This window comes from Plasmodium inui (genome assembly GCF_000524495.1).
Source record: "Plasmodium inui San Antonio 1 unplaced genomic scaffold supercont1.2, whole genome shotgun sequence".
Lineage (NCBI taxonomy): Eukaryota > Apicomplexa > Aconoidasida > Haemosporida > Plasmodiidae > Plasmodium > Plasmodium inui.
Window position 1 is genome coordinate 298,052 of NW_008481836.1, and position 26,143 is coordinate 324,194.

The 26,143-nt window shown below is 40.8% G+C and overlaps 5 protein-coding genes across 5 annotated transcripts; 3 read left to right on the forward strand and 2 right to left on the reverse strand.

Annotated features, from left to right (window-relative positions):
- Positions 1-3,050: 3,050 nt before the first annotated feature.
- On the forward strand, positions 3,051-11,976 carry C922_00504 (hypothetical protein; the record flags this gene model as incomplete). Its single annotated transcript, XM_008816120.1, has 3 exons — positions 3,051-9,086; positions 9,175-11,588; positions 11,919-11,976. 3 exons carry the CDS (start codon positions 3,051-3,053, stop codon positions 11,974-11,976), a joined length of 8,508 nt encoding a protein of 2,835 aa, XP_008814342.1.
- Positions 11,977-12,897: 921 nt separating this feature from the next.
- Positions 12,898-14,964, forward strand: C922_00505 (methionyl-tRNA formyltransferase; the record flags this gene model as incomplete). The annotated part of the gene is made up of 1 exon (XM_008816121.1): positions 12,898-14,964. The coding sequence occupies one exon, from the start codon at positions 12,898-12,900 to the stop codon at positions 14,962-14,964; it is 2,067 nt and encodes a 688-aa protein (XP_008814343.1).
- Positions 14,965-15,544: 580 nt separating this feature from the next.
- On the forward strand, positions 15,545-16,464 carry C922_00506 (hypothetical protein; the record flags this gene model as incomplete). Its single annotated transcript, XM_008816122.1, has 3 exons — positions 15,545-15,795; positions 15,922-16,195; positions 16,342-16,464. 3 exons carry the CDS (start codon positions 15,545-15,547, stop codon positions 16,462-16,464), a joined length of 648 nt encoding a protein of 215 aa, XP_008814344.1.
- Positions 16,465-16,870: 406 nt separating this feature from the next.
- C922_00507 (hypothetical protein) lies at positions 16,871-19,072 on the reverse strand (the record flags this gene model as incomplete). Its single annotated transcript, XM_008816123.1, has 1 exon — positions 16,871-19,072. The coding sequence occupies one exon, from the start codon at positions 19,070-19,072 to the stop codon at positions 16,871-16,873; it is 2,202 nt and encodes a 733-aa protein (XP_008814345.1).
- A 1,266-nt stretch (positions 19,073-20,338) lies between these two features.
- C922_00508 (hypothetical protein) lies at positions 20,339-25,067 on the reverse strand (the record flags this gene model as incomplete). Its single annotated transcript, XM_008816124.1, has 2 exons — positions 20,339-23,775; positions 23,984-25,067. The coding sequence occupies 2 exons, from the start codon at positions 25,065-25,067 to the stop codon at positions 20,339-20,341; spliced, it is 4,521 nt and encodes a 1,506-aa protein (XP_008814346.1).
- Positions 25,068-26,143: the final 1,076 nt, after the last annotated feature.

Below are 26,143 nucleotides of genomic sequence, written 5' to 3' on the forward strand. Positions count from 1 at the left end.
TTTGTTTTTTTTTTTTTTTTTTCAACTGACATAAATGGTATTTTTCTTCCCTTCATTGCGAAAGGATAGATATCACTTTTCATTAGAAGTTGGAATGTGTATGGGTAGTGCGTGTAAAGGGGACTCTTTTTTTTCCTTTTTTTATTTCTTTTGCTTTTCTTTTGCTTTTCTTTTGTTTTTCTTTTAGTTTTCTTTTCTTCTTTTATTCTTTTTTTTTCCCTTATTTTTCCCTTTTTTTCCCTTTTTTTCCCTACTGCTAACCTTTTCTACAATTTTTACTGAGAAAAGGGGATACTTTACATTATATTCTTTGAGGCTACAAGCTGAAATGCATAACTTCTTCGTATGCACCAGTATCCCCACTGTCACATGAAAAGGGAAAAATGATTGCCAATTTGAATTGAAGTTTTTAACACTCTTTCCGCTCCCTTCACTAGCAGGGTGTGTAAAATTGGGCACCACTGGTTTGCACCCCTTCTACTTGTAAGTAGCATTTCATTCGACATTCATTTGAGAGTTATATCCCCGCGAAGGAGGAACCATTCCAGTGGGGAAAGCAAAATTGCTAGGAACTTGTTCATAAGCTTTTCCTGCCACAGTTTAGTCCCCCTGTTTTGATATACACCTGGAAAATAGGACATTTTTACATTTTAAGGGGGGGAAATTGAGTGGGAGGAAATAACACACGGAGTGATTACCTTTACGATGCGAAATGTGGCGAGGGATATGAGCAGAATTCATTTTGTGCTGCTTGTCCGTTCCACACAGAGCAGAGCATATGTGAATGCTCAAGGGCTCATCTATTAAAGTGTTGGGAATTTATTTCCCCCCACGATTGCAAAAAAAAAAAAAAGAAACCCAGTATAATTCACCCGGTTGAATTCCCTATTATGCATCTGCCCCCCCCGTGAGTACCATCAGTACAAGAATTGTTTCAAGTCACATTGGCCTATTTTCTTCAAAATGTCGGTGAATTTCCCATTAAAGCAATGCCTTTTCAGGTAATTCCAATTGTGCAGAATTGCAAAACAGTTTTGACGCGGCGTGGGAGAAGCATACATATGGCCATGCGCGAGGGAAAAATGGTCCTTTCATGTCATGAACATATTGATGAACTCACGATAACATTTTTTAAAAAAGTTCATAGAACAGAAGGACATGCTTTCCCGAACACACATTTGTGCCATGGAGTATTCCAGAAAAAGGAGTAGAACAAATGGAACGGCCAAAGGGGGAATCAAAAAAAAAAAAAAAAAAAAAAGCGCAAAACTAATGCACAGATATAATACGTGAAACATGTTCTTCTTCTGAGCGACGCCCGCGTACGATTACTCCTTCGCAGTTAAAAAAGAAAAAATAGAATATGCACATCTTTGTGCCACGCATTCATTTTTACTTATTAAAAAAAGGAATTCATATGCTCATTACGCCTCTGTAAATTCTGGCACAGGTGAGTAGAACAAATTGGGGTGCACTCGAGTGGAAAATAATTTAACGCATTCATCGCCGCACCTTTAATTGGAAAAAAAAAAGAAAAAAAAGTATGAAAGAATGAGTAAAAAGACGAATGAACAAACTGCCTAAGAACTCAGAAGAAGCAAACAGGTGAGGAATAATTCCGTGCACTTGGATTTGCACCCGTTTCGTTCGCACCAGTCTATATACGTGTCGTGGGCTTAGCCTCAAAAAGAAAAGAAAAAAAAAAAATAGAAACTGCGTAGAATTAATACAGACCTTTGCATACACATGGGTATTTCTTTGTACGGTACAATTATTCTCAAAAAATGGCACTTCTCACAGAATTGCTGAACAGAACAGGCCGCACAAATTGACAAAGGGGAAACTTCCTGTTCACTGCTCCTTCACGCATGCATGTTCTACCAGACTGTTTGTTCTTCCCTTGATGTAGAATTTTTTTTTTTTTATATTCCTCGCTGGTAATAATTTCTAACCGCTTCTGGCCTCTGTCTTCTAACCTGTGTCCCTCCTTCTTAACCCGCCGTACGCACAAGACGTGCAAGTATGCACCATGCGACTGCTAACCGAGGGGAAAATTCCCGGAGTGGTAGTTTTAACTGGGATGAAAAGGAAGAAGAAAAGGAAGAAGAAGCATGCCAGAAAAAGAACCGCCCTTGTTCTGCCTGAACTCTTTGCAAGGTCCCGTAAATTGGGGAAAAAACAGAACAGCTCGTTCATTTTGAGTTTTCCAAAAATTATTTAAAAAAAAAAAAAAAAAGTTGTTTTAAAAAAATATGTTCAAAAGAACTTGCATTTTTTTGTCACATCCTCACGCTGACAATTTGTGAATGCGTTTATGCTTGCATCTACATTTTTCAATTTAAGAAAACGCTTAATACGGTTGGAAATTCGTCGCAAGAATTATTCTGTCGAAGGGGTCCCCATGGGGAGGGCCACGCCATCAAGTCACATTTCATTCGCAGCACCATGCAGCATCCTGCAGCATTTTACAACACTTTGCAACATTTTACAACAATTTGAAACATTTTACAACGCTTTGCAACATTTTATCATAAATCATCTCCTTCTTTCTTTTTTTCCGAATGTAAGTCCCCGCGCCAAATCTGTTCTACGCAGTTTGAGAAGCCAATCCACATGTAAGGGTTCATTTCATGCAAAAAGTGAAAAAAAAAAAAATTTTAAGGTGCGTTCTACTAGCACGTCCGCGCGTGCATAACAAGGCAGTATGTGTGCGTATAGCCTCTGAAAATCTGCGACCACATTATACAATTCGTGTAAGGTGTCCCTTTTCGGATCAACCACACAACCACCTTATGCTATACCTTCCCTACCGCTATCATTTTGTGCTTTAAAGGGATATATCTACCCACTATAGAGGTGCATCCATTTTTGCGACGTGGAAGGTAGAAGTTACCCAAGCAATTGTGTGTAAAGAGTTGTGCCACCCACTGTTCCGCTCACTCGGCCGATCCACTTTGCATACCCCCATGCATGCCTCTGTGCTATGTATGACGCAGCATAGGGACGCAGCATATGCCCCTTCGCGCCCCCACGCTTAAAAGCCTCCCAAAATGGAAGAAGCAACAGGAGGAACTCCCTTGGAAGATAAATGTTCAGGAAATGAAGAGCCAAAAAAAAGAAAAACAACCAGCAGATGTAAAAAAGGAAAAGTTTTACACAAAACGAAATCAAACGAGAAGAGGAAAAAATCGTCCAAGAATTTTAACACCTTAAAAACGTTCAAATATTTTAAGCCCTTCAGACAGTTTAAAAATTCGAAAAGTTTGAAACGTTTGAAAAATTTGAAAAATGTGAAAAATTGTAAAACTAAGAAAAAGAGGGAAAAAGAAAAGGCAAAAAAGAGAGCCAAAAAGAAGGCGAAGAAAAATGCCCCCAAGGAGCTCCTACCTGTGGGGCAGGACACACCGACGGAACTCCCAAATGAGGGGGACATTACTCTGGGCAACGTGGAGAAGCAGCTGTCAACCCAGATGAGCCCAACGCGAGACAGTGCCAATTCGAGCAATAGTGGCAAAACAAAGTGGAGAAATATTAGCAGCAATGCTGGATATGCCGCTTTGGCTGAGAATGAATTTGTTTATAACCATTCTGATGAGAAAGAGAAGGGAAGCGTCAACAATGATTATGAAATTAAAGGCAATGTAGATGAGGACACCCCCTTTTCAGTCCACACCGATGTAACCACGGAAAAGACACCACCTGTGGAAGCGCAAGAAGGAGATAACCTTAACTACGTAGTGGAAAAAAATTCGCCAAATGGGGAAACACAACTGGGTGTCACCATACAGCATTGCAAGAAAAACGCGTGTAGGGAAGCAAATTGGACCGTTTTGGAGCCCCACATGGGTGACCCCCAAAGGAACTGCTGCGGAGGAGAAGAAAAAGGAGAAATAGATCAGGTCAACAGAAACGGGACCAGCAAACAGAATCACCCGAACAAATCGCTACACCATGAAATGCATCGCGCAGAGAAGGATGTAGAGGTACCACATCACCTAATAGACCCACTATCAGCAAAACAAACGTCGCGAATTCAATTCAGAGAGCTCATCGTGTCGATGAAAGATGAAACCAAAAATATTATCACCGTAATGGAAAACCTAAGCGAAGAAAAACTCCTCTATTTAACCATTCCATTTAGCGAAAATTACGACATTGTAAAATATTTCAATTTCCTGTCTTTGGAGAAGATAAAAAAAATGATAAACTTGCTTCATGTAGATAATTACAAAAATTTTATTCTCTCATTTAACCAAAAAAAAATAATTGAAGTTGTTAACCACATGTCTGTAAATACATCCATCAGTGTACTCTTAAACCTGTCGAAAAACAAGGTAGCATACATATTAAACCATATAGAGGAAAAAATCCTCATCAATTTGTTGAATGGAATACCTTTGTGTAAGTTCTATCACATCGCAGAATGTTTCCCTATGCAGAAAATAAGTCTCTTCTCAGACAACATAACTTACGAAAAATTGTACGTAATGCACAACTTGCTGCCGTCTAAAAAATTACATCAGCTAGCCAATAACCTCTCTGTAGAAACTCTCAACAGGCTGATAAACGAATTGCCTTTATACAAATCTGTTAAGGTGTTGAAAATGTTACCCCCTTGCAAAATTGGACATTCGATTAACGTGAAGGAATTGACTCCCATGTTTGCCTCCGAAATTGGAAGATCTTTCAATGCTCCGGAAATTATGGAAATTGTGAATTACCTAAATGAGGCCAATGCTGAGACCTTACTCAGCCGATGCAATTTAACCAAAATTATTCTCTACATTAATTACATTTCAATGGAAGAGTTTAAATTCCTCACTGCAAAATTGCCTATTCAATTTTTGACACAAATTGTTAATGATATATCTTTGAAATTACTCGTGGAGTTGTTCGTGTCTCTTCCCCAGGAGAAGGCCGTTCCTTGCTTGCACGCCCTCACGCAGAGGAAGCTCAACTTTGCTTTGCGCGCCACTCCGCTGCAAAGGGTCATAATAGACATAGTCTTACGGCAAGGCCCGGCCGCCGAGCGGGGGCACCACCGCAGCGAAGCAACTATGGACGTGACTACCACCGATGGCACCAACGCTACCACCACCGATGGCACGAACGCTACCACCACCGATGGCACGAACGCTGCCATCACTGATACCACCACTCCCACCACCGCTGTCACGAACGCTGCCATCACTGATACCACCACTCCCACCACCGCTGCCACTCCTAATAGCTACACCCATGCGGATGCCGCTCATCCACACAGGGAACTGGTGAACATGATCGATGAGCACAATTTGGTTCTCCTCCTTAACCAGCTGAACGAAGACGAGTATGCCTCATTATGCAGTCTCCTGTGCCAAGACAAGGTGGAACACATCGCCAACTCCGTCTTCGTCGACTGCGAAACCGCCGCAGCGCTTATCCTACATTTGCCGCTTACAAAAATGATCGAGATTCTCCAAAGAGCAAGACCAAAACGAAGAGAAGAAATGACGAAATATATGCCAACCTTTATCTCCCACATGGTCCTCCAGAAAACAAGGAACAAAACGTGCATGAACAAGATAGAACAAATGTTTATCACTTGCAAATTACTACGATTGAGAAAAGTTTTTAGGAAGAGTAGAAAAATGCCCACTCTGAAAAAAAAAAAAAAAAAATTAACATGTTACCTTTTGAAAAAAAAAACAAATGACATTATACGTAGCATTAATGTGAAAAATTATTCCAAATTTCTGAACTCTATTTCTTGTGCCAAAATTGTGGAAATGAATCGAGTCATCCACAACATCATGTGCAGGCATCCATACACTGAGCCTAAAGTTATGGACTGCCTTTTCTTTTTCTTTAACGTTTTTGGGAAAATCCGGGCCTCCAAGTGGAAGAAAGAGGGGAGCACCCTACAGTGGTTAACTAAGGAGAAGTTGCAAAATAGGGGGCCCCCGCAAAATAGAGAGGAGTCTACAAATGAGGAGCCACTGCATGACACCTATAAACAGACCAAATTGTGCCCCCGCGAGGGAAACACAAAAACAGGGCAGTTAAGCCCCTCCCCTCCGATAACCAAAAGGAATCCCTCCTTAGAGGACACGACGATAAGAAAAATTACAATCCATGCAATTCATGCTTCGCATGCAACACATGCAACCCATGCAGCACATGCAACGCATGCAAACCATGCAAATCATGCAACCCATGCAATCCATACAAACCAAAGCGAAGCAAACGACGTGGCGGCGAAGACAGGAAAATGCAATCCCACTACCAACATAGTGAGGAGCTCCTTCTACACATTTTTAGTACACTTTGTTTGTTTCATAAAAGTGCACATAGAAAAGTACGTACTCCAGAGTTCGGGAGATTGGCACCACGGTGGAGGAGAGGAAGAGCTCCCCCCCAATTGGCCACGAAGCGGTTTACCCTTAAAAGGGATGTTTCCACAAAGTCACCAACAGGGTAGTAGCGCCCCCCTCGATGAAGACTCCAGTGTGATCGAATCACACCCCCACTGCAGAACGACCTCCAGAATTCTGATCCCCACCAAAAGTAGGTTAATCTTCAACACTGTCCGAAAAATTATGAAAAATATCTTCTACTCTGTTAGGAAGATAAACCAAATAGGGAATCCTTCCATGGTGTTGAAGCACATCTGCATGTTTAACATCATACGGGCTGACATAGTCCAGTACGGAAGTGAAAAGCGGAAGGAGGATTTCAGAAAGAGGAGGAGTGGATGGGACTACTCCACAGGAACTCCAATAAAGAGTATACCTATTAAAGCTAGAGGAGCCACCAGCATTGGGGTTAAAAACAGCACCGATGTTATCCTCCAGAGTAACAAATTCCTCAGTGGAAGGTGTCCACTCGGAAAAAATATATTCAGCGAAATGGAAGAAAAAAATTGCACAAATGGGGTAGGCGATGAGGAGAGAACTAAAGAAGCTATGACAATAGAAGATGTTGTGAAGAGGAATGAATCTAACTACACCATAGAGATGGCACAAGATGGTATGACCACATGCACACTTAAGGAAGAGGAAACTCTCCAGTTTAGGAACCTTCCTACAAATGCAAAGAGAATAAGTGGCTCTGTGTTCAACGTGAAGGAAAGAGAGACATGGAAATATGACCCACTTGTTAATGATAAACGGGATAACCACATGGCAGAAATAAGCGATGGAAAAGAAGACAAAAATGAACGTACGGCTCTCATTAAAAAAAACAGAAAAAATTACTTCAAGAAGTTAAAGAATATCCCCCAAATGGCTAGTTTTAAAAAATTCATACGTAGAGATAAAGACCGAAGTAGTGGATCACGTAAAATTACACCTCCAAATGTAAGCATAAATACTCCAATGGAAAGTTGCCAAATAGATCGAAAAAGAAGAAACAATACTGATAACCCGCGCATTAATGAGAAAGCATCTTTTTGCACGCCAAATAGCCAGACAGAACAAGTACCATCAGATGTGTCCACCAAAGGAAGGAAAAACAAAGTGTCCCTGTTAAAATTCATATTCGCTTTGAACGATTCGAATGCTAAGAAGTACTCTAATAATATAACCCTAATCATAAATTTCTTTTTTTTGAGAAGAAAAATATTTCTGAACAAGTTCAAGAACCAAATTGTGGGGTCTTCTCTAAACGTACTTATAAATGATAACGGCTGTAAGAGGTCATTAAATTTTAGTGAACCCCCTAACGACACCTCCTGTTACATTAATTCGAACATTGTATCTCTGCAATATGACGACACGGATGCTATTAAAAATTTGTATTCTTTGACATCTAGCAAATCGGTTCCCATGTGCACTACACCGGGGATAATCCCGTCCATTGATGTACTTACCGACTTGTCCACTATTCCAGAAAAGGGGGAACCCAGAAATGGTTTAAAAAATAAAAAGTTATCAAAGGAAATTAACAAACAGAAGAATAACATGTCAATTAAAAACATGTGTAACGACTTAAATTCGAGCATCATCCTCCTTTGGAAGTCCTCCCAATTTGGCTACATCCTCTTAGACGCACATAATTCTCTGCATATAAATATCCATGACCCCTCCAGTCAGTTTTCTCTGAACCTCTTCAGGCAACATGATGATGTATCCGTAGGGGGAGGTACCTACAAAAAGGGTAACTTATTTTTCGCGAAAAGGGGGAAGGAAAAAATGAGCTTGAGAAAGATTAAATCGATGTTCTCAAGGATATTAGAGAAGAAGAAATCTGCCCCAGTTGTGAACAGGTCCACTGGTGCGATCATAGGAAGGGGACAAGGTGGGCCAGGAGGAGACGTCAGGGAAGGACAAAATGGGGACAATCTCTTGGATAAGACTGCTTTACTCCCAAATGGGAAGAATCACCTCAGCGAGGGTACGGGACCCGAACCAGAGGACGTTAGCAGCAGACGGGATAACTTCGCCAATGCAAATGGCCCCAACCCGAAGGAACACCTAATCAGTGACGATAATGAGGTGTATTTCGGCGACGAGTACTACAACTGCTATGAGGGAGAGGTGCCCAGGGCGATTTTCAATGAGGGAAGCCATCTAAATGGGGAGACCGCCTCCCTCAGAGGCCCCCTTGAACCCCCCCGCAAAAGTGAAAAGAATGGCGAACTGGCTATCGACCAGAAGAGAGCAACAAACATGAAGACGCCAAAGAGCCAACGCGCGCACCACGCAGAAAAGTCAAAAAGGGAAAAACACGGAGAAATCAAAGAAGACGAAAAAAACGTAGAGAACGAAATAAACGGAGAAAACGAAACAGACGGAGAAAACGAAACAAACGGAGAAAACGAAACAAACGGAGAAGACGAAAAAAACAAAACAAACACAATCAAAGAACACAACAGAAAGCATTCCCTAAGAAATAAACACAGCATCGTCATCAACAAATTCAGTAACATTATTAACGAGGCACAAAGAATCCTGTCTATAAAGGAGAAGGTTATTAACAGGAAAATATTAGAACAAATCCATGCCAGTTGCATATCGCCAAGCTCCCTAACGGAAAGTGAAAAGGAAAAAATGAGAGAAATAAAAAACAACGAACTTAACAAAATTATGGAAGAAGAATTGCGGAAAGTAAATAAAAATTTCCAACCGACGGATACACACTCGTTTGGAAACACCAGCTACACCGATGATGAGTTTAATATAATTCTCTACCTAGAAAAAAGGAAAAAAAAAAAAAGACCAAAAAGAGGCAAAGAAGATAGAAGAAGGCATTCCTCTTAAGAGAGAAGAAAAATATTTTATTCCATTTCGATTTAATCGAAGTAAAATATTAAGATTAAAATTGTTGACTCTTATTGAAAATGCTTTATGTAGTTATGACGTCAACATAGGGAAAGGTACCTTCATCAGTGCAATGGATCAACAGAGACAAGGTGAAACAATAAAGGAATATATCAACTCTTCTCCAGAAAATATCACCAACGAATTCCATTTCTCCCTTGAAGAGGTTCCTTCTAACGGTTCTCACAACTTGGTAGAACAATCCATTTTTTCATTTTTAAATTTGAATGCTTCTCAAGAGAAATCCAACATAGATGTGATTTCTCTGCGTGATGATCCAAATGGGTTTCAAAAAAATAGGTTAACCTTAACGAACGAAGTGGGTCACGCCGATGATTTCTTCATCCTGCATGATGATATGTGTAGTGACCCCCTCCTCCAAATTAACATAAGCACAGAGAAGATCGAAGGGGGTGGCCTAAATACGAATAGTAAAATCCTCCCAAACGAAATAGACAAAAAAAAGGGGAACCTACAGAATGAACAACTCCACAATGATGCATATATTGCCCCATTTGAACCCTGCAACAGCTCCACTTCAACCCTCCTCGCAGATAAATACCCCCCGAATAAATGTTCATCACTGCATCTAAGCTACAGCTCCCACGATAAAAGAAACATGCAAACGAAAAGAACGTGTGAGAGCTCCTACGAAATTGTTAATAGCGTAACAATGCATGAGAAGAACAACTCCACAAAAGGGTCATCATCAAGTGAATCCAATGGAAGCATAAATGATGACACAGAAGTGAATAAAATTTCGATATTGGAAAATGTGTTGCAATCGGTTCGTAAATCTATTCCCCATTTGGAGAGTGAAAGTGTCCAAAAGGGCACCGCTGCCGGTTCTAAAGGAAGGAAGGAAAGGGGGGAAGCCCCAAAGGAGGTATTACTAAAACATAGCAGCTTATTTTACAAGCATGACTACAAAAATTTGGAGACGCATTCAAACCAAAGAGAGAGCGCCGATGCTATGAACAGATTGGATAAAGTTGAAACTGCCTCTCCGACGTTGGAAAAAGGGGAAGGAGACCCACCTTCAAACAACGTGGAGCACGCCAAACGATGCGAGTATTTTGCACCCCAAATAGTGGGCCACTGCAACCTATCGGAGAACCTCCACTTGGAATTAAGTCGACTCGAAAAGTGTGTAAAAGAGCATGATCTGTACGACAACGTTGGACAAAACCGCGTAGCACAGCAAGATGAAGCGCATTTGACAGATAAAAGTGAACACTTTCTAAACGGTTTGCTCAGCCAGATCCGCAACGAGCGGGACAGGGCTGACCACTTGGGTGGCAACTTGGATGCCACCTTTTGTGGCAACTCAGCTGCGAACCCACATAACGTGCTCGGGGGCGGGGCGCAAAAGGTGGGCCTCCTCAATCTGCACTGCCTCTTCGAAAATAAGTCGGCGAATTTCTGCCTGCTCACCGAGGGCTGCGCAAAGGCCAGCAATTACGTCAACGACAGCATGCTGATTCATACCAAGCTGTACAATGAAATCTTCCACATAAAGAAGGATGACATGTCTAGCTCGGAAAAGTGTTCCATGCTCGGTATGTCCATCGCATCCAACTCGAGCAACGCGTCCAACTTGTCCAACCTGTCCAACTTGTCCAGTAGCGAGAACAGGGACAGCCGTCATAGCGAATCGACGGAAAACGAAATTATGTGCATTCACAAGAAGAAAAAAATACTTTGTAACAACTGCGGAAATGTCCTCAAAAAAAATCTCCTAAACGATCTGTTCTTCTTCAGAATAAGCATAATTAATAAAAAGTCTTTTCTTTCCAAACGTCTAAAAATTAATATATATTATCAGAGTCCTTTGATCCGTGCCAACTTTACTTCCAAGGACAATGTTAGATACTCCTTGGAAAAAAATATGACCGAATATAAGCTCAAAATTATTGCCATTAAGAAGAGAAAAATGCGAAAAAAGTTGTCTCTATCCAAGTCGAAATTTTTCAGAAAATGTCTCGAAATTGAGTTAATTAGCAGTTTGGACAATATGCTAACTTCTCAGGGGGAAGAAAAAAAGGGGGTGAGAAATTGCTCAAGAGATGGCAGCAGTGTTCACTCCTCCATGGACCATTTCAATACATATAAGGATGACCGTTTGGGGGATAAAATAGAAACAGGAAAAAATTTCTCCTATAAGCAGATAAAAAATTATTCAAAACGCTTGTCCAGCATGAACCAGTCCTCCAACGATGTGCCCCCTGCTATATACAATTCACACTTTGCCATCCTAAACTTCAGCATCCTCGACGACAAAAATAAGAAGTACGACTTTTTTTTTTTTTTTTTTTTCTTTTTGTTGTTGCTGTTCTTGTTGCTGTTCTTCCTATTTCCGTTGTTGTCACTTTGTATGATTAGCGTTTGCCATTTTGTGTGCATAAGACAAAAAGTTGTTTTTTCAACCAGTACGTGGCAACTGATTCACTTTTTTTTCACTCCCTCTGCCCGTCGTGCACGACCAATTGTGCAGAGAGAATGATGCTTTGAGGGGCATACGTTGTGGCTCATTTCCCCCCATGCACTCGAGCTGCTCACTTTGGCTAGCTCCCCGATTCTCACTTCCCACATAAATTCCCCTCTTTTTTTTTTTTACAGGAAATATGACGTGGAGAGATTTATAGTTCCTTCCACATTGTTTTACACCAATGGGTAAGGGCACCTGCTTCGTCGTAGAAGAATATCCAGATCGGTGCGCACTGCAAGTTGTTTTCTCCAAAATGGGTGCAGAGTACACTCGTGCGTGGTTCACCCAAGGATGGGCATACCATCACCCCCCCCTTATATTTTATATCCTTTGTGCTTCTTATCCAGTTGTCATTATGTTGTGTTAATTTTTTCGCCCTTTTTTGTGTTCACCTTTCGCCATTTTTCTGGGAAGTCCCATCTGTGCCCGTTTCTTCTGCCCCGACCAATTTGCCCACTTTTTTTTTTTTCTTTAATGTCATTCATCCATTTTACACTATTCCACGAGCGCCGCAGTTCGTTCAAAATTGAACTCTACTTTCTTAGCCCTTCTGTTGTGCCACCTTCACGCGGAGCAATTTTTCCTGTTAAAAGGCCAGGCAGCATCTTCCCCTCTGTGGTATTCTGCAAACCTCCTTCCTTTGCGAAGCCTATTTTGTGGCACACGCAATGTTTTTATTTTATTCCAACTCCACACTGCTTCGCTTCCTTTCGTGCCAAAAAGCAAACATGACAAAGCTGGAGGAGGGAAAACTTCTTACATCCTTGCTGCGAATTTAGCCCACTCCCCCTCCTCCCCCAAAAAAAGAAGGGAAAAAAGTATAAATTTAAACTTCACCCTTCGCCGATACCGTTGCGGGAAAGTGTACTATACTATGAGGGAGAGAACTAGGCTGTCGCCTAGCTCCTGCACAAAGGGAAAGTGAGTGTAGCCATTACCAACTGTCCATACAATATTCGCAGAAAAGAAACAAAAAATGTAAAGAAAAAAACGTTTCAACAATGTATTCCCACCATTGCACACACCACTTCCCCTGAGCAACTTCCAAAGGAAAAAAAAAAAAAAAATGCATGCCACGACATCACTCCGCACACACGCGTGTCCCCTAATATGAATATAACCAGTTGCCATGTTGTACCAATATTTTTCGTAATATTTCTAAAGATCTGTACGTCCAAATTGTGCTACATTAACAGATTACATGTTGGAAAAAAAGGACAGCCTCCTCAAAATTTTCCCCAAAGTGTGCATCAAATTAGTGCGAAAGATGTAAAAACGAGTGAAACGAAAGGAAGAAATCGGGATAAATTAAATCTCACAAAGTTGAATGGCACCGGTGGGTTATCGTCCAGTTGGGGCGAGAACGAACAATTCGACGGGGGAAGACGTTGCTCTAAAGAAACCCAAAAGGTATCATGCAATTTGTCATGTAATCTCTCATGCAATCTGTCATGTACACTGCCTATCAACCCCCCCTGGCACGGTTATCATCCGGCTGGGGAAAATCCCCCCGACCATGTTACAAATCCGTTAATTGGGCCCAACCGATTCGTGAACAAATATTCATTCTTTAAAAATGACAATGCGGAGTATCAGCCCTTCCCTAGTGAGGGAGGCAGCCATAAGAGGCGCACACCATTGTGTCAGGGAACAAATATCCTCTTCCATAATATCCCCCTCCATAATATTCTCCTCCATAATATTCTCCTCCATAACGTGTTTCAAAACGAAGCGGTGAATTTACACCTACATAACGTCTACCTAGAAATCATTCGAACCGTGCAAAGTACACTCAGGAGTAAAATATTTTATGTAGACGTTAAGGAAGAGTTGCGCAAAAGGAAAAAGACCATTATGGACATGCTGCACCAAATTTATGCACTAAAAAATAGGAGAAATACACAGAGTGATGAGAGCCAAGAAAAGGGCAGGACAAAACTTCGCATTTTATTCATAGGGAGCAACGAGTTCAGTTTGTTATGCCTTAAAGTGATCACGTTAATAATAAAGTACGTAAGAAATGATCTAGTGTTAGATCATGTTATTACCAAGAGCCCTAGAAAAAAGGGAAGACATTTAAAGTTCAAAAAATCGCACATCGAGGAGGAAGCAGAGAAAGAGAGAATAAAAATTTTTTATTACGATAAAATAAGGAATGACACATATTTGCTAAAAAATAAAACCTTCGATTTGTGCATTTCTGCATCGTTCGGAGAAATATTTAATGCTTCCTTTTTTCAGAACATTGGTGCCAATGTCTACACCTTGCACCCAAGCTTATTGCCACTCTACCGGGGTGCATCCCCCATTCAGAGAAGTTTATTAAATAATGAATCGATTTTTGGGTACTCTATATTTCTCACCAATTTGCGCATCGATGCGGGCCCTCCTTTGATAAGAAGTGGGCTTACATTTGATCAAGATTTCAATTTTAACGACATAATTACGATATTGTTCACCATGGGGTCATTGCATTTGATGACCCATATTTTCTTCCTCGCCAATTACAAAGTGGATAGCACGAACGGGGAGTTACAATCCATAGGGGAGTCTCCCACCCCTTCCACGATCTCTACACATAATAATTACGATCACTTAGACGTTAGCCATTTGCTATATGATGAGGAAAAATATATCACCCCACGTAACGTAAAAATGAATCAGTCCATGCTGCATACAAACATTGGGCAGGATATAATGAATCAAGCTTGGCTGAGAAATTATCTCATGGTCCCTTCGACCCATAAAAATAATAGCTACGCACCGAAAATAAAAAGTGAAGAAAGGTATGTTTGTTTTTTTTGTTCAACCGCCCTGCACATTCATAATAAAGTGAGGGCGTTTATAAACTGGCCCAAGGTGGAATGTACCTTTTTCTTCGTCCACAAGGGTGGCCTCATGGCCATGGAGGTGAAATTAATTAAAACGTCCCACGACTCGGGCGACCATAGCAGCCGCCAGGATCGCCACCAATTTAAAGACGCTGACACTCTTCAGAGCCACAAGTGCTTCGACGGCATCCCGCGCAAAATGGCAATTTTTAATAGAGGGGCCATAAACATTCTCTGCAAGGACAATAGCCAGCTGAAAATTTACAAATTGCAGCGGAAAAACAAGAAAATTATGGACGCTTCATCCTTTTTTAATAGCATCAACGGAGTCGATCTGCTGTACTAGTAGGAGCGTGTGTCTGTGCGTGAGTGTTTTTTTTTTTTTTTTTTTTTTCTTTTTGCGTCATTTCGAGCGAAGAAAATTTAATTCGTTCATTTTTGAAGCTCCAAATTTCCGAAGTACCCCCACTTGACGATTTCAAAATTTAGGAAATGCCTCCCCCACGGGGACCATTTGGCTAGTCCCTTTCGCGCAACATTACGAGGCGCACATTACGCATGCACCTTTTCTTTCGTATGTTTGTCAATCCTCTCGTTTAAGTGTTCGTGACATTGGGCACTCCACGGCTCATGATATGCACGTGCGCCTGTATGACTTGATATATATCTATAATTCCTGCGTTTTCCCTGTTTCTCCCCCGCGCACAACTGCGCCTATGCAGCCTATACATATTTGTTCCTTCCATGGCTTCCATTTGTTTACACCTTTACAAAAAAGTTCATGCCAATCCCGTGTGACTTCACAACCCACCAACATATTGATGCTTAAAAAAATGTAAAGGAGCCCAACATATGTGATTTTGCAGAGAAAAAAAAAAGCGGTTGACTTGGCCAGATTGGTTAAACTTTCCCCGAAGCGTGTAAAAATGAGAAGTTTCGCCAGAAGGGGTACCTTTTTTAAGTACTACGACCGGGGAAAACTCTCTTTCCGAAGTTGCCATTTTACAGAGAAAAAACAATTTCTCATTCACCTCTTTTTTATTTCGCTAAATTCCTATTTCGTAAAAAAATATTTATTTTCCAGTACGTCGGTCGTTTTTCATTTAGAGGGGAAAGGGGCAGACGCCTACTTGGAAAAAAAGTACAAATCGGATAAACCCTATGTTAAAACGGAAAGGTACGGCAGGAGGGGGGAATAAACCAAAGCATAACTGGGTGAGGGAATAACTGCGTGAAGGCGGAACTACACCCCTGCATGCGAGTGTGCACGCACGCCAAACGCTACCCCCTTTCTTTCACCAAGCGGAATTCTCTATAAGGACCTCATAGATGGAGAAGGGGACCCCATTGAAGAGGGCGATATCGTGTATATTCACTACCAGGGAAAAACGACGAACGACTTTCGAATAATTCATTCAACTTTTAATAGCTTAATTCCACCAAAGATCAAAGCTGGGCAATACGATCAAAAGCACATAAGGGCCATCTACGAGATTGTCATTGGCATGAAGAAGCACACAAGACGGCAGTGCATCGTCCCCCCACATTTGGCGTACCCCAACCATTTTCCCAGCCAGGTAATGCCGGCCACCTTGGCAGAAAAAAATAAAAAAAGGGGATATAAAAAAATAGTGCCTATTTTCCTTAACTGCGTAATTATCTACCCCCGCTATCCAAAACCTCAATTTAGTAATTTCTCTTTCCCCTTCCGCCCTTCCAATAGCCGCTCCTTTACGAAATCGACGTTGTAAAAGTTATAAAAAAAAATTATCAGGGAAAGACATTTATCGAAAAGGTTGAGCAGAAAATTGACCAAATAAAGTCTGTCATATCGTCTTATTTTTAATTTAGTTTTTCCAATCATGTGAACTTCTTAATTTGACACGTTGTTGCGAGCACACCCCTTCTTTTTGAAATTCCGTTTGGCCATTGTATTCAAACGGGGGAACTCTATATGTACGCCCCTTCCCAAATGGATACCTCCTTATCGTCCTCCCGTCAAAACCATTTATTCGTTTTTTTTTAAAACTTCTTTGCACCAAAGGGCAATTTGAGCAATGCGCTGATTGATGACTGGCGTGTGTTTCCCCTAAACGATTTTATAATTTTAAAATTTTATAACTCTACAATTTTACAATTTCATAACTCTATAATTTCATAATTTTATATAACAAAAAAAAAGGGAACAAATGAGACGTTACAAAAAAAAAAAAAATAGACATGCATTTCCCCCTGTTTGAAATAAATACCTTTCACGGAATGTCCTCATTGAGTTCATCCATTATGCACGATGTGATGTAGTTTAAATTGTCTTCTGCGCGATCCGTGTCGGGCGTTGGCCCATTTTGCTCACTCTTCTCAGCTTCTTCCGATCGATCAGTGCTCGCCGCGTCGGTGGAGGTACCCCCATTCAGTGCCAATTTGAAAAAACGCACCTGTATGTTCCTTAACCAATTTGTTACAATGTTGACATTCCTTTCATCTTCCAGCAGAATGGAATAACCGACGTTGTTCCTCCTTCCAACCCTGCCGCTCAGGTGAATATACTCATTTACATTTTTGGGCCTACTGCACAACAAAACGAGTTCTAAGTTATTAATGTGAAAACCTCGAATGCTATCAAAGGAGCTTATAATAACGGGGTACTTATTTATATATTCCTTCTCTGTCTCTTCCTCATTTTGTAGAACTGTCTCCTTTAAATCTTTTATATGGGCATACTTTTGGCACATTCTGTTCAGGTGGTTGTTATTTCCTGTGAGCGATATTTGCAATTCTTCATGTAGAAGCACAGAAAAGATGTTCCTTTGGGATAGGTACCGCTTCATGTGTAGTAGGGAGCATCCATTCTTAACCAAAATTAGCACTTTTCTATTTTTAAAATGTTTTACGATTTTGTATGCCTCTTCCATCCTGCTGCTGTACAGCTGGTCCTTCACTACGCTGTAGAGGTGGCGTATCTTGTTCGAGATCCTCACTTTGATTATGTACTTTTGCAGGGGGATATCCTCACCATTCCGGGAGAATAGACATGCCCGTTCATCCTCGTCCGTGTAAGCATCAACGTGGGTGTCTTCCTTTTCTTGGTAAGAAGTGGCCACACTTCTTTCACCCCCAGAGGGATCCCCTCGCCCTTGGTTTGGATCACTTGTTGGATGCTCATCAAAGGAGTTCCCCCAGTAAGGACTATCCGGATGTATCGAACCCACAGGGTTGCCAACTCCACCACGAGTACCTTCATTCGAAGCGCTGTTACTCTCCCGCAGCAGGTAAATTTTCTTCTTGGCGTTATTTCTGTTCAAGCTCAAGAGCTTGAATATTCTCCTGTGCAGTTCCCTATTTAGGGTACTAGAACAGCCCACAAAAACGAGGTTCTTCTTATTCATATACATAATCGTTTCTAGGATAAAATAGGCCGTTTTTTTCTTTGTGCTGTTTTTCATTCCCCGTGATTTTCTCGTTTTTATGGTGGGAAACATCCTATCTATTTCGTCAAGGAATACATACTTTATGCTTTGCAAAAAGGCTTTCAATTCCTCCTTTGATAAGCTTAAAAGGAAGTTTTTAAAACAAATAGGCGTTCCTATTAGGAAAAGGGGGTCGTTTAAATTGGTAGCTGCTCTGGATGAGTCATTCGTGCTTCTACGTTTTGGTAATGTGGGGACTTCCTCCATGTCTGCACTTATTCCTTCCGCTTCTTCATCATTTTTTTCTTTTTCTACATCGTTTGATAAGCTCGGAGCTGAAACACACTTGGACAAATTAGCATCCTCTATTTCATCCTTATCGATGAAGAGGCGAATTGCCCCGTCGTCCTTGCAACTCATCATAGACAAAACATTCTGCGAAATTTGAACACAAAGCTCCTTAGACGGGCATAAAATAAGAATTTTTTCCTCTTTTTTTAGAACATTTCTGGCCCTTTCCTCCATCAACAAATCGGTGTCCTGCCGGATGTCATATATTTGAGCATACTTTTCACTAAACGGGGTGTACTTGAGTTTATTCCTGTTCACCTTGTTCCGCTTTTGATTTAGAAGAAGCATTTTCTTGTAACTATTTAGGTATTCATCACTGCTTAAGTACTTTTCCCTTTCTAGATCTTCCTCGAAGACAAATTCAGAGTTATAATAGAACTTCAAAATGAGGTAAAGTAGGCAGATGGTTGTTTTTCCGCTCGACGTTTTGGCATGTACTAGTATGTTGTTGTTCCGTTCTAGCAGATAGATGACATTCTTTTGGAGGTTACTCAGGTGTTTTATTTCCTGGATGCTGCTATTACTTTGTAAATTATTTCTTGTATAGCTTATTCTGTTTTCGTCTCTATTGACGCCCCTGTGGATTAACACAATGTTCTTCCTTTTATCACTGCTCTTTGCATGCTGTTTTTTTACCGACGATATATTGTCAACCCTCCCTTTTCTGCCACTCTTTAGCACAAATTTTGTTCTCATTGGGGCGGTTGCCCTTCTGATGAAGTTCCAATTAGAGTGGCGCTTCCCCCGTGTTACCCATTTTGTTGCGACTAAAATGTTGAGCCAAACGAAAAAAAGTAAGTACCTCCCGGGGGGGCCCTTTCTAAAACGATTCGAATTGGATAAAACGCTTTTTAACAACAAAAAAAATGCAGTAGTTAGGTAATTTTCCATAAAAATTCATGTTTGTTAAGTATAGTTACATGGCGGCAGTTGGGCATTCAATCACATGTACATATATACGAATACGCACATATACGTTCGTACGCAACCATTTCGCGCTTCACTTTTCCCTGCTATCATTGCAAAAGCGGTTAGCTAACCTGGGGGGCGAAGTAATTGCAACAGAACTTACTCTTTTTTTCCCGCAACTACCACGCGCACGCCGCTATTCCGACTTCTACACTCGAACTTTTCTAAAACGACGTACAATCCGCTCACATGTACATGCGAAATGAGATATACATATGTGTACATTTACCTTTGCAGATTGCGTCCTTGGGCGCGCTGCGCTTCCAAACGGTCCCTCATACGGATGTGAGCTGTTTCAAAAAGGTGGAGCACGAAAAAATACATTCGCACGAATTGTGCGGTCACGTACAAATAGGAAGAAATGCCTGCACCACTGTACATATACGTGAAGAGGTATATTACGCATATTCATATACCCAAGTGCATGCATAATTGGGCAGATGTGTAGCGCAAAATAGGGCGTATCAGCCATCATATATAATTATGCATCCCTTGCACATGCGGCGCAGTTCTCAGAATAATACAAAAGTGTCACGCTTCGAACGATGCACTAACCTGTCATCTACATTTCTGTCGCATGCTCGCCTTCCGTGAATCCTTTTTTCTATTCATTCAGTATAACGAGAAAGTAAGTTCCCTTTGGTTTCACTTGGGTAACCATTTGGGCATTCCTTTGAGTTTCATTTGTGTACCCCCCTGAGTTTCATTTCTGCCTATGCCTTTTTACCCCAGCAGGGTTGCCTTGCGGCCCCCCAACTGGGTCTTCATTTACACACAGTTAAAATTAAAATCGACGAGGCTCGCCTAAGGCCCATGAACACCATTAATGCCGTTCACCTGTGCGCAAATCCGCGCCCCGTGCAAGTTTTCCTCCACGTCGATCACTAAAATGAGGCATTAAAGGGATGCACCTTGGGGAAGTGCTCACTGTGGAGATCGCCACTACTAATGGTGAATTTGGCATTAATAGCGAAGCCGGTTTCAGTTCCGCGGCTATTCGTCCAACTTCACCTGCTTCGCGTATTGCTTGAGCGAAGAAATCCTGTTCTTATCCTCCACAATCATATCCTCGCACATACTTATCTGGTTGTTTATTTTGTCCAGGTAGGCCTTTGATGAACTCAAGAGTTTACTGCGGAACTTCCACTTCAATTCTATTTTGCGCAAATCCAGCTGCATCTCGTCCACCTGTTCCTTTAAATCATTACACGCGTTTTGCAACGTTTTGGATATGTCTTCCTTACTCCTTATCTGGTCTCTAACATTTTCAAAATAATGCAGTATGTTATTAGTTTCGTTTGCCGAAAATTCTTTTATGTCTTCATTTAAGTACTTCCACTGCTCGTTGCTCAGATGAGTCAACGTAAAAGAGGAATAATCTTCTTTTTTCTGGCTAGCTATTTTTTTTTTTTTTTTTTTTTTTCCCCCGCCTTCTTTTAGTAAAATTAAATAGCTAGCCATAACGGGAGCCAAAAAGCAATACATTAAAACAAAGCGTATAAACACCAAATGAGGCAACACGAAAAAGAGAAAATAGAAAACTTTGCATTTCAGATAAACATCAACGTTAACAAGACCCAACAAAATTAAAATGGAGTATATGGGCTTTTGACTCGTTGACAAGTCGTTGAAACCGTCTATTCCATAAAAAAAATAGTGAAAAAGAAAAAAATTCAGGTACACAAGTAGCAGCATAAAACCACACTTCAAAATCTGCCTTCTGTTAACATATAAGGCTTCGTACAACTTCTCACGCTTTACATAATTTGAAGAAAAAATAAACATATTTATTATGACTAAAAAAAGGAACAAGTAAAAGATATTCACAAATTTGGAGAATAAGGAAAACAATTTTATGTATTCATTAAAATAGCTCCCCGACTTATCTTCATTATACTCTATCTTGTTAATGTATATGCACACAGTAAGCCACAAGGCGATTATGGAAAAGGATGATAGAAGAATTAGTAAATTTAAAAGATTCGATTCGAAGAGGTACGTCAGGTAAACTTTGAATTTTAGCAATGCGCCGATTTTGTGTGTCTTGCCGCTGTTCCTATTCGGGGGGTGATTCACGTGGCCTTGGCCCAAACCGTCGTTAAGGGCGCCCTCCGGCATGTTAACCGTATCGTAGTATCCGTAATTCGCTTTTCCCTCGGGAGGGTTATTCCCGTATGTCCCCCAATTCGCATACGCTGCGGCAGGGTAATTCGCATATGTGTTCCAGTTTCGCGCCCCCTCATAACCACCGACGTTATATCCCCTAGGCGAGTAACTCCCATAGATGTAATCATTCGCATTATCAAAAGTCCCTAAATGTTCACCTGGATGAGAATTGAGCTGGCCCTCCTGCCAGCTACCCCTGTTCCATTCCCCCCTCTGCGCATTAGCCCTGTCATGATGCCGCACAAGGACCGCAACACATGCGTTGTAAAAGTAGGAAAAATTCTTGAATAGATACAAGTACATGCTTATAAAGGACCAAAACAGAATGATCAGGAAGAGCATATTAATTACTGCCCCTCTGAAATGAAAAATGTTGAAGGAATTAAAAAATAAGTGTTCAAAATATATCTTTTTGGATATATACCCACTAGGATTGAAGACAAAATGTAAATTCACCAAAAGGTTATGGTAGTCATTCTTGTCAAACAAAATAAAAGATATTTCCACTTTCTCAGTTGCATCATTAATTAGTAATGTTATTTCGTTTAACTGGCTCTTCAGAGATTGCAATTCATTCCGTATGTCCACATAGCAGTTCTGCCACTTATAGTTGCATATGAGACTACTGCTGGATGATTGTATTGTCTCTCTTGAAATAATGTTTATTCTTACCCTTTCATGCTTCATGGTAAATATGTCTTTCCATCGGAAGGTACTACTGTAATGATTGGGATCTCCCTCCAGGGTGTGTGAAGTGTTGTCCAGAAATGAAACGAAACAAGTTTTTAACCACAGAATTAGGTCGGTCTTATTCTCTACCTTTTGGAAGTTAAACGTTTCCCTAACATTTACATTCACTCTTTTTTTTAAATAACGAAATGTCATATTGGAGAAGTGCGCATTAGATGGGTAGTAGCCAATATTTTCTATTTGATAATGCAACAGTTTTTCGCTTTCTCTCCTCTTTTTGTAGTCATTAATAAGAAAGAGTATGATGAATATCAGTAAGGAGGTGTACACAGAGAGGGAAACCACAACTCCATCACTCCTCTTTTTATTCGTATTGTATTCCTCCGAAATGCGTTTTTTTTCCCTAGTAGAGAAGGGCAACACGGTGCTGTTTTTTAGGTTCAGAAATAGGTCTAGCATTTTTTCTATAGTAAAAAAGGCCTTTTTCTTTGTGGTCCTCTTCTCCGTGCACTCTTCTTTATCCTTACTTAACCCTTTCGTTATGCTCAACACGTCATTGTAATTTAACTCCTTATTGGTGTCATATTTGCCTGCGTCCACTTCGTATTCATTCGATTCGTGCGTCGAGTATGTGCTGCTGTCATCACTGCTTAAAGCTTGTTTGTCACGTTCTTTCACATCATCGTTTAGGCGCTCAATTGAGTCGCGTGTTTCCTCTGTGTTGTGGTTCCCCTCTTCGTCCAGCTCATCTTCTACCTCCGAATATGGGATTATTTCCATTGTGCTGTTGTCATTTAGGGATTCTCCATTTGAATGCTCCTTCTGTGCATTATTTTTTTGGAGGGAAATACCATACGTTTCCGGAGAATTCAAATGACCGCTTCTGCTGTGGGGATCCCCCTTGTCGCTAGTTCTACCCTTTGATAATTTATAGCCGTAGTGATGCATAAACGAGTTGTACACTTTTTTGTTCCTTTTGATGAAGGATTTAATGGCCAGATAAAAGATAAAAGCAAAACTCACCGTGACGATAAAAAAGTGAGTAGGAATGGAATATAAATAAGACAAAATGTTTTCTTCATCTAGGATAGAGGATATGTTCACTCCTTGAAAATTTGCAAATATAATACACACATTGAAAATGAATGTCTGGACAATACTGGAGCTGACATTTTCTTCAATGTGAAAGAGGGTGTAACTGAAGACGGAAAAAATTACCAAGCATCCAAATATGATGCAAAGGATGATAAAAAAGGGATGTAAAAAATCCCTCCTTATGTTATTCTCTACATTGCTGTATTTTTTTATCAACAGGCCATATCGCTTTACGCAAACGAAAAAGCACACCTCGAAGGTTATGATGGTGTTCCAGACGAAAATATTCTTAGTTAACTCTACGCGTGAGAGGGTTATGCTCATGTCCTGCAAGAGTTCGATAATTCCATCTTCGCTGCCTTGGTAGAGCAGGGAGTCGACTATGTACTTTCCATTTTCATACCATACGGAGAATTTGGGGAGCTGGTTCCGGGACAGAAGGAAGAGACCGAGGGTTACGAGGTTCGCCGCGAAGCAAGCTGAGGGGGGGGAAGAAGGAGGGAAAAAATGGCAACTACTAAAGTTGAGAAAAAAGAGGGAAAAATAGAAACACTGCCTAGATTGAGAAGTGGACCGCCCCACACTGAGGACACGGAGGGAACGCCTAGGCAATGGAGTTACCCCCACATGCATGCACGCCAGCCGCTCCCCCAGACGGAGGGTCACACACAATAGGTGTCCACTTACCAATAAGGAGAAACGAAGTATAGTAGGACTTCACGTAAAGCCGGAAGCCAACCATGGCGAGTTTCCGATGATGGGTAATAACATACCAAATGAATGTCACCATAAAGACAGACAAGGCAACAACGAAGTATACATCAAACGGATTATACGAAGCAGACTGCGTTACAACCTCTTTGTACGTTTTCGCATTGGGCAAAAAGGAAAACATTAAAACGTTGTAGGAAATTACATTGAGTAACGGATTGAAGAGTAAAAAATCGATCGCAACAGAGGATATGTTATAATTAGTTAATATAAGAGCTGGTATAAAATAAGGGTAATCAGTGGCATAGGAAGTACCCTGAGAGAGACGTTCTTGGATTTTGCTAAAATGTTTTTCACATATTACTTGATATAATCCTCCAATTTTTTTATAGGACTTATCATACGAAAATAAATAGTTCCACTTTGTGTCAAAATAGGAAGAATTAACATTTCGAGAATTTTCCAACTCATGTGAAAATGAACTATCCGGGTAAACTCCAAATAATTTCCTGTACATATAAATATTTTCCATCATAGAATTATCCTTCTTGTATAATCTCATTGTTACTCTCCAGCATTTTCCAAATAAGATGTTACTATTTAGGAAGTTGTCTTGGGATATCCTTTCCGTTAATGCATTTTTTATCCATGAGGAGAGATCAAATTTGGATCGCAAATTTTTAAATACTATGTAATCTTTCTTTCTTGGTTCGTAGGAGAAATCCCTGTTCACCTTCTTTATCTCGTCACTTATAGATTTGTAAAAATTTTCAGAGTATGTCTTGGACTCGTTTATGTTGTTATAAATGTGATTTTGCAAGTTTTTTATGTTTACCAAATCGTTGGATGTATAAAGCAGGATAAAGAATAGGATAATTAAAACGATGTCTATGTTTATCTTTATTAATTTCTTTTCGCTCTCTATTTTTTCTGACAGTAGCAGCACCTCTGTCGACTTTTTGTCCTTTTCCTCCTCCACGTATTTAAACAGAACGTCGGAGTATACTTTTAAAAATTTCAGGTTTCCTTCGTTGAAAATTTTTTTTCCCTTCCTTTCCATTTTGGAGCTCGCGTCGGGGATATTTGCCTCTGAGTTTGGGTGTCTCTTAGTTTGGCTGCTTCGCAGTTTTCTTTCCTATCAGCTTCTTGGCCTATCAGCTTTCTGGCCTACTATTTCATGTGCCTTTCCAGCTGGTCCCATTTTATCATCTATGGACGGACATCCCCCAGTTGGAATATCTACTAGGGGAAAGAAGAGCACTAGTAAACACTTGCACACTATTCTGGCGCCGCCTCACAGGAGGACGATCCCCGAAGCAAGACTAGAGTCACAACTTTTGCAGCACCGCGTAAAACGCTATGATATGTAGGCGCACTTCCCACTCACCAAGAGTGGCATTCTTCCTAAAAAGGGATAAATCAATTTAGTACTCACCCAGTGGCATCAACTCCGCCTCTACTTGTGCACACTTACATTGGGACAATTCCCTGGCTTCTTTATTTATTTTTTTTTTTATTCTGGCTGGTTCTCGATGGGGAAAGGTGCCTATTTTCCGCCATCAAATTGTGGCAACGTCTTATATTCTGGAAGCTGCTGCTCGACTTGCCATCTCGAGGCGTTTAGAAGAAGCTCGCCTATCATCACGAGGATGGAAGAAAAAAAAAGTAACTCCACTTTTTCTACGATTTTGCTGCGTGCCACTGGCAGCCGTCTAATGTCGGGCCCTATGCCTCTTTCTGAGCTCCCCACTTCTGCAGTAACTTTACGAGCATGCCAAGGGGTAGCCAATTAGCAATATACGATGCGTCCAAAAAAATTGCACTACTGAGTGGAAAAAAAGGAATATCTTAAAATGCTTAGGCGAATCGCATTTCGAGCCAGAATTAGCCGAGCTTCTTTCCCCTTTTATGTGTGCACATTTTTGCATAAAAAAAAAAATGCACCACCTTTGCGTAAGGAACAATTTAACAGGGAAACTTAAAAAAGGAGAATATGGCTCACTGTTTAACCCTCATGGGGAAATGCCCCGAAATGTAAAAGAATTGCATTTGAAAATTTTCACCCTTTTTAAGAGCAGAGCGCAATTTATGCCTCCTGGGTATATGGCACAAGTTGGTCAAGGTATTCCCTTACGG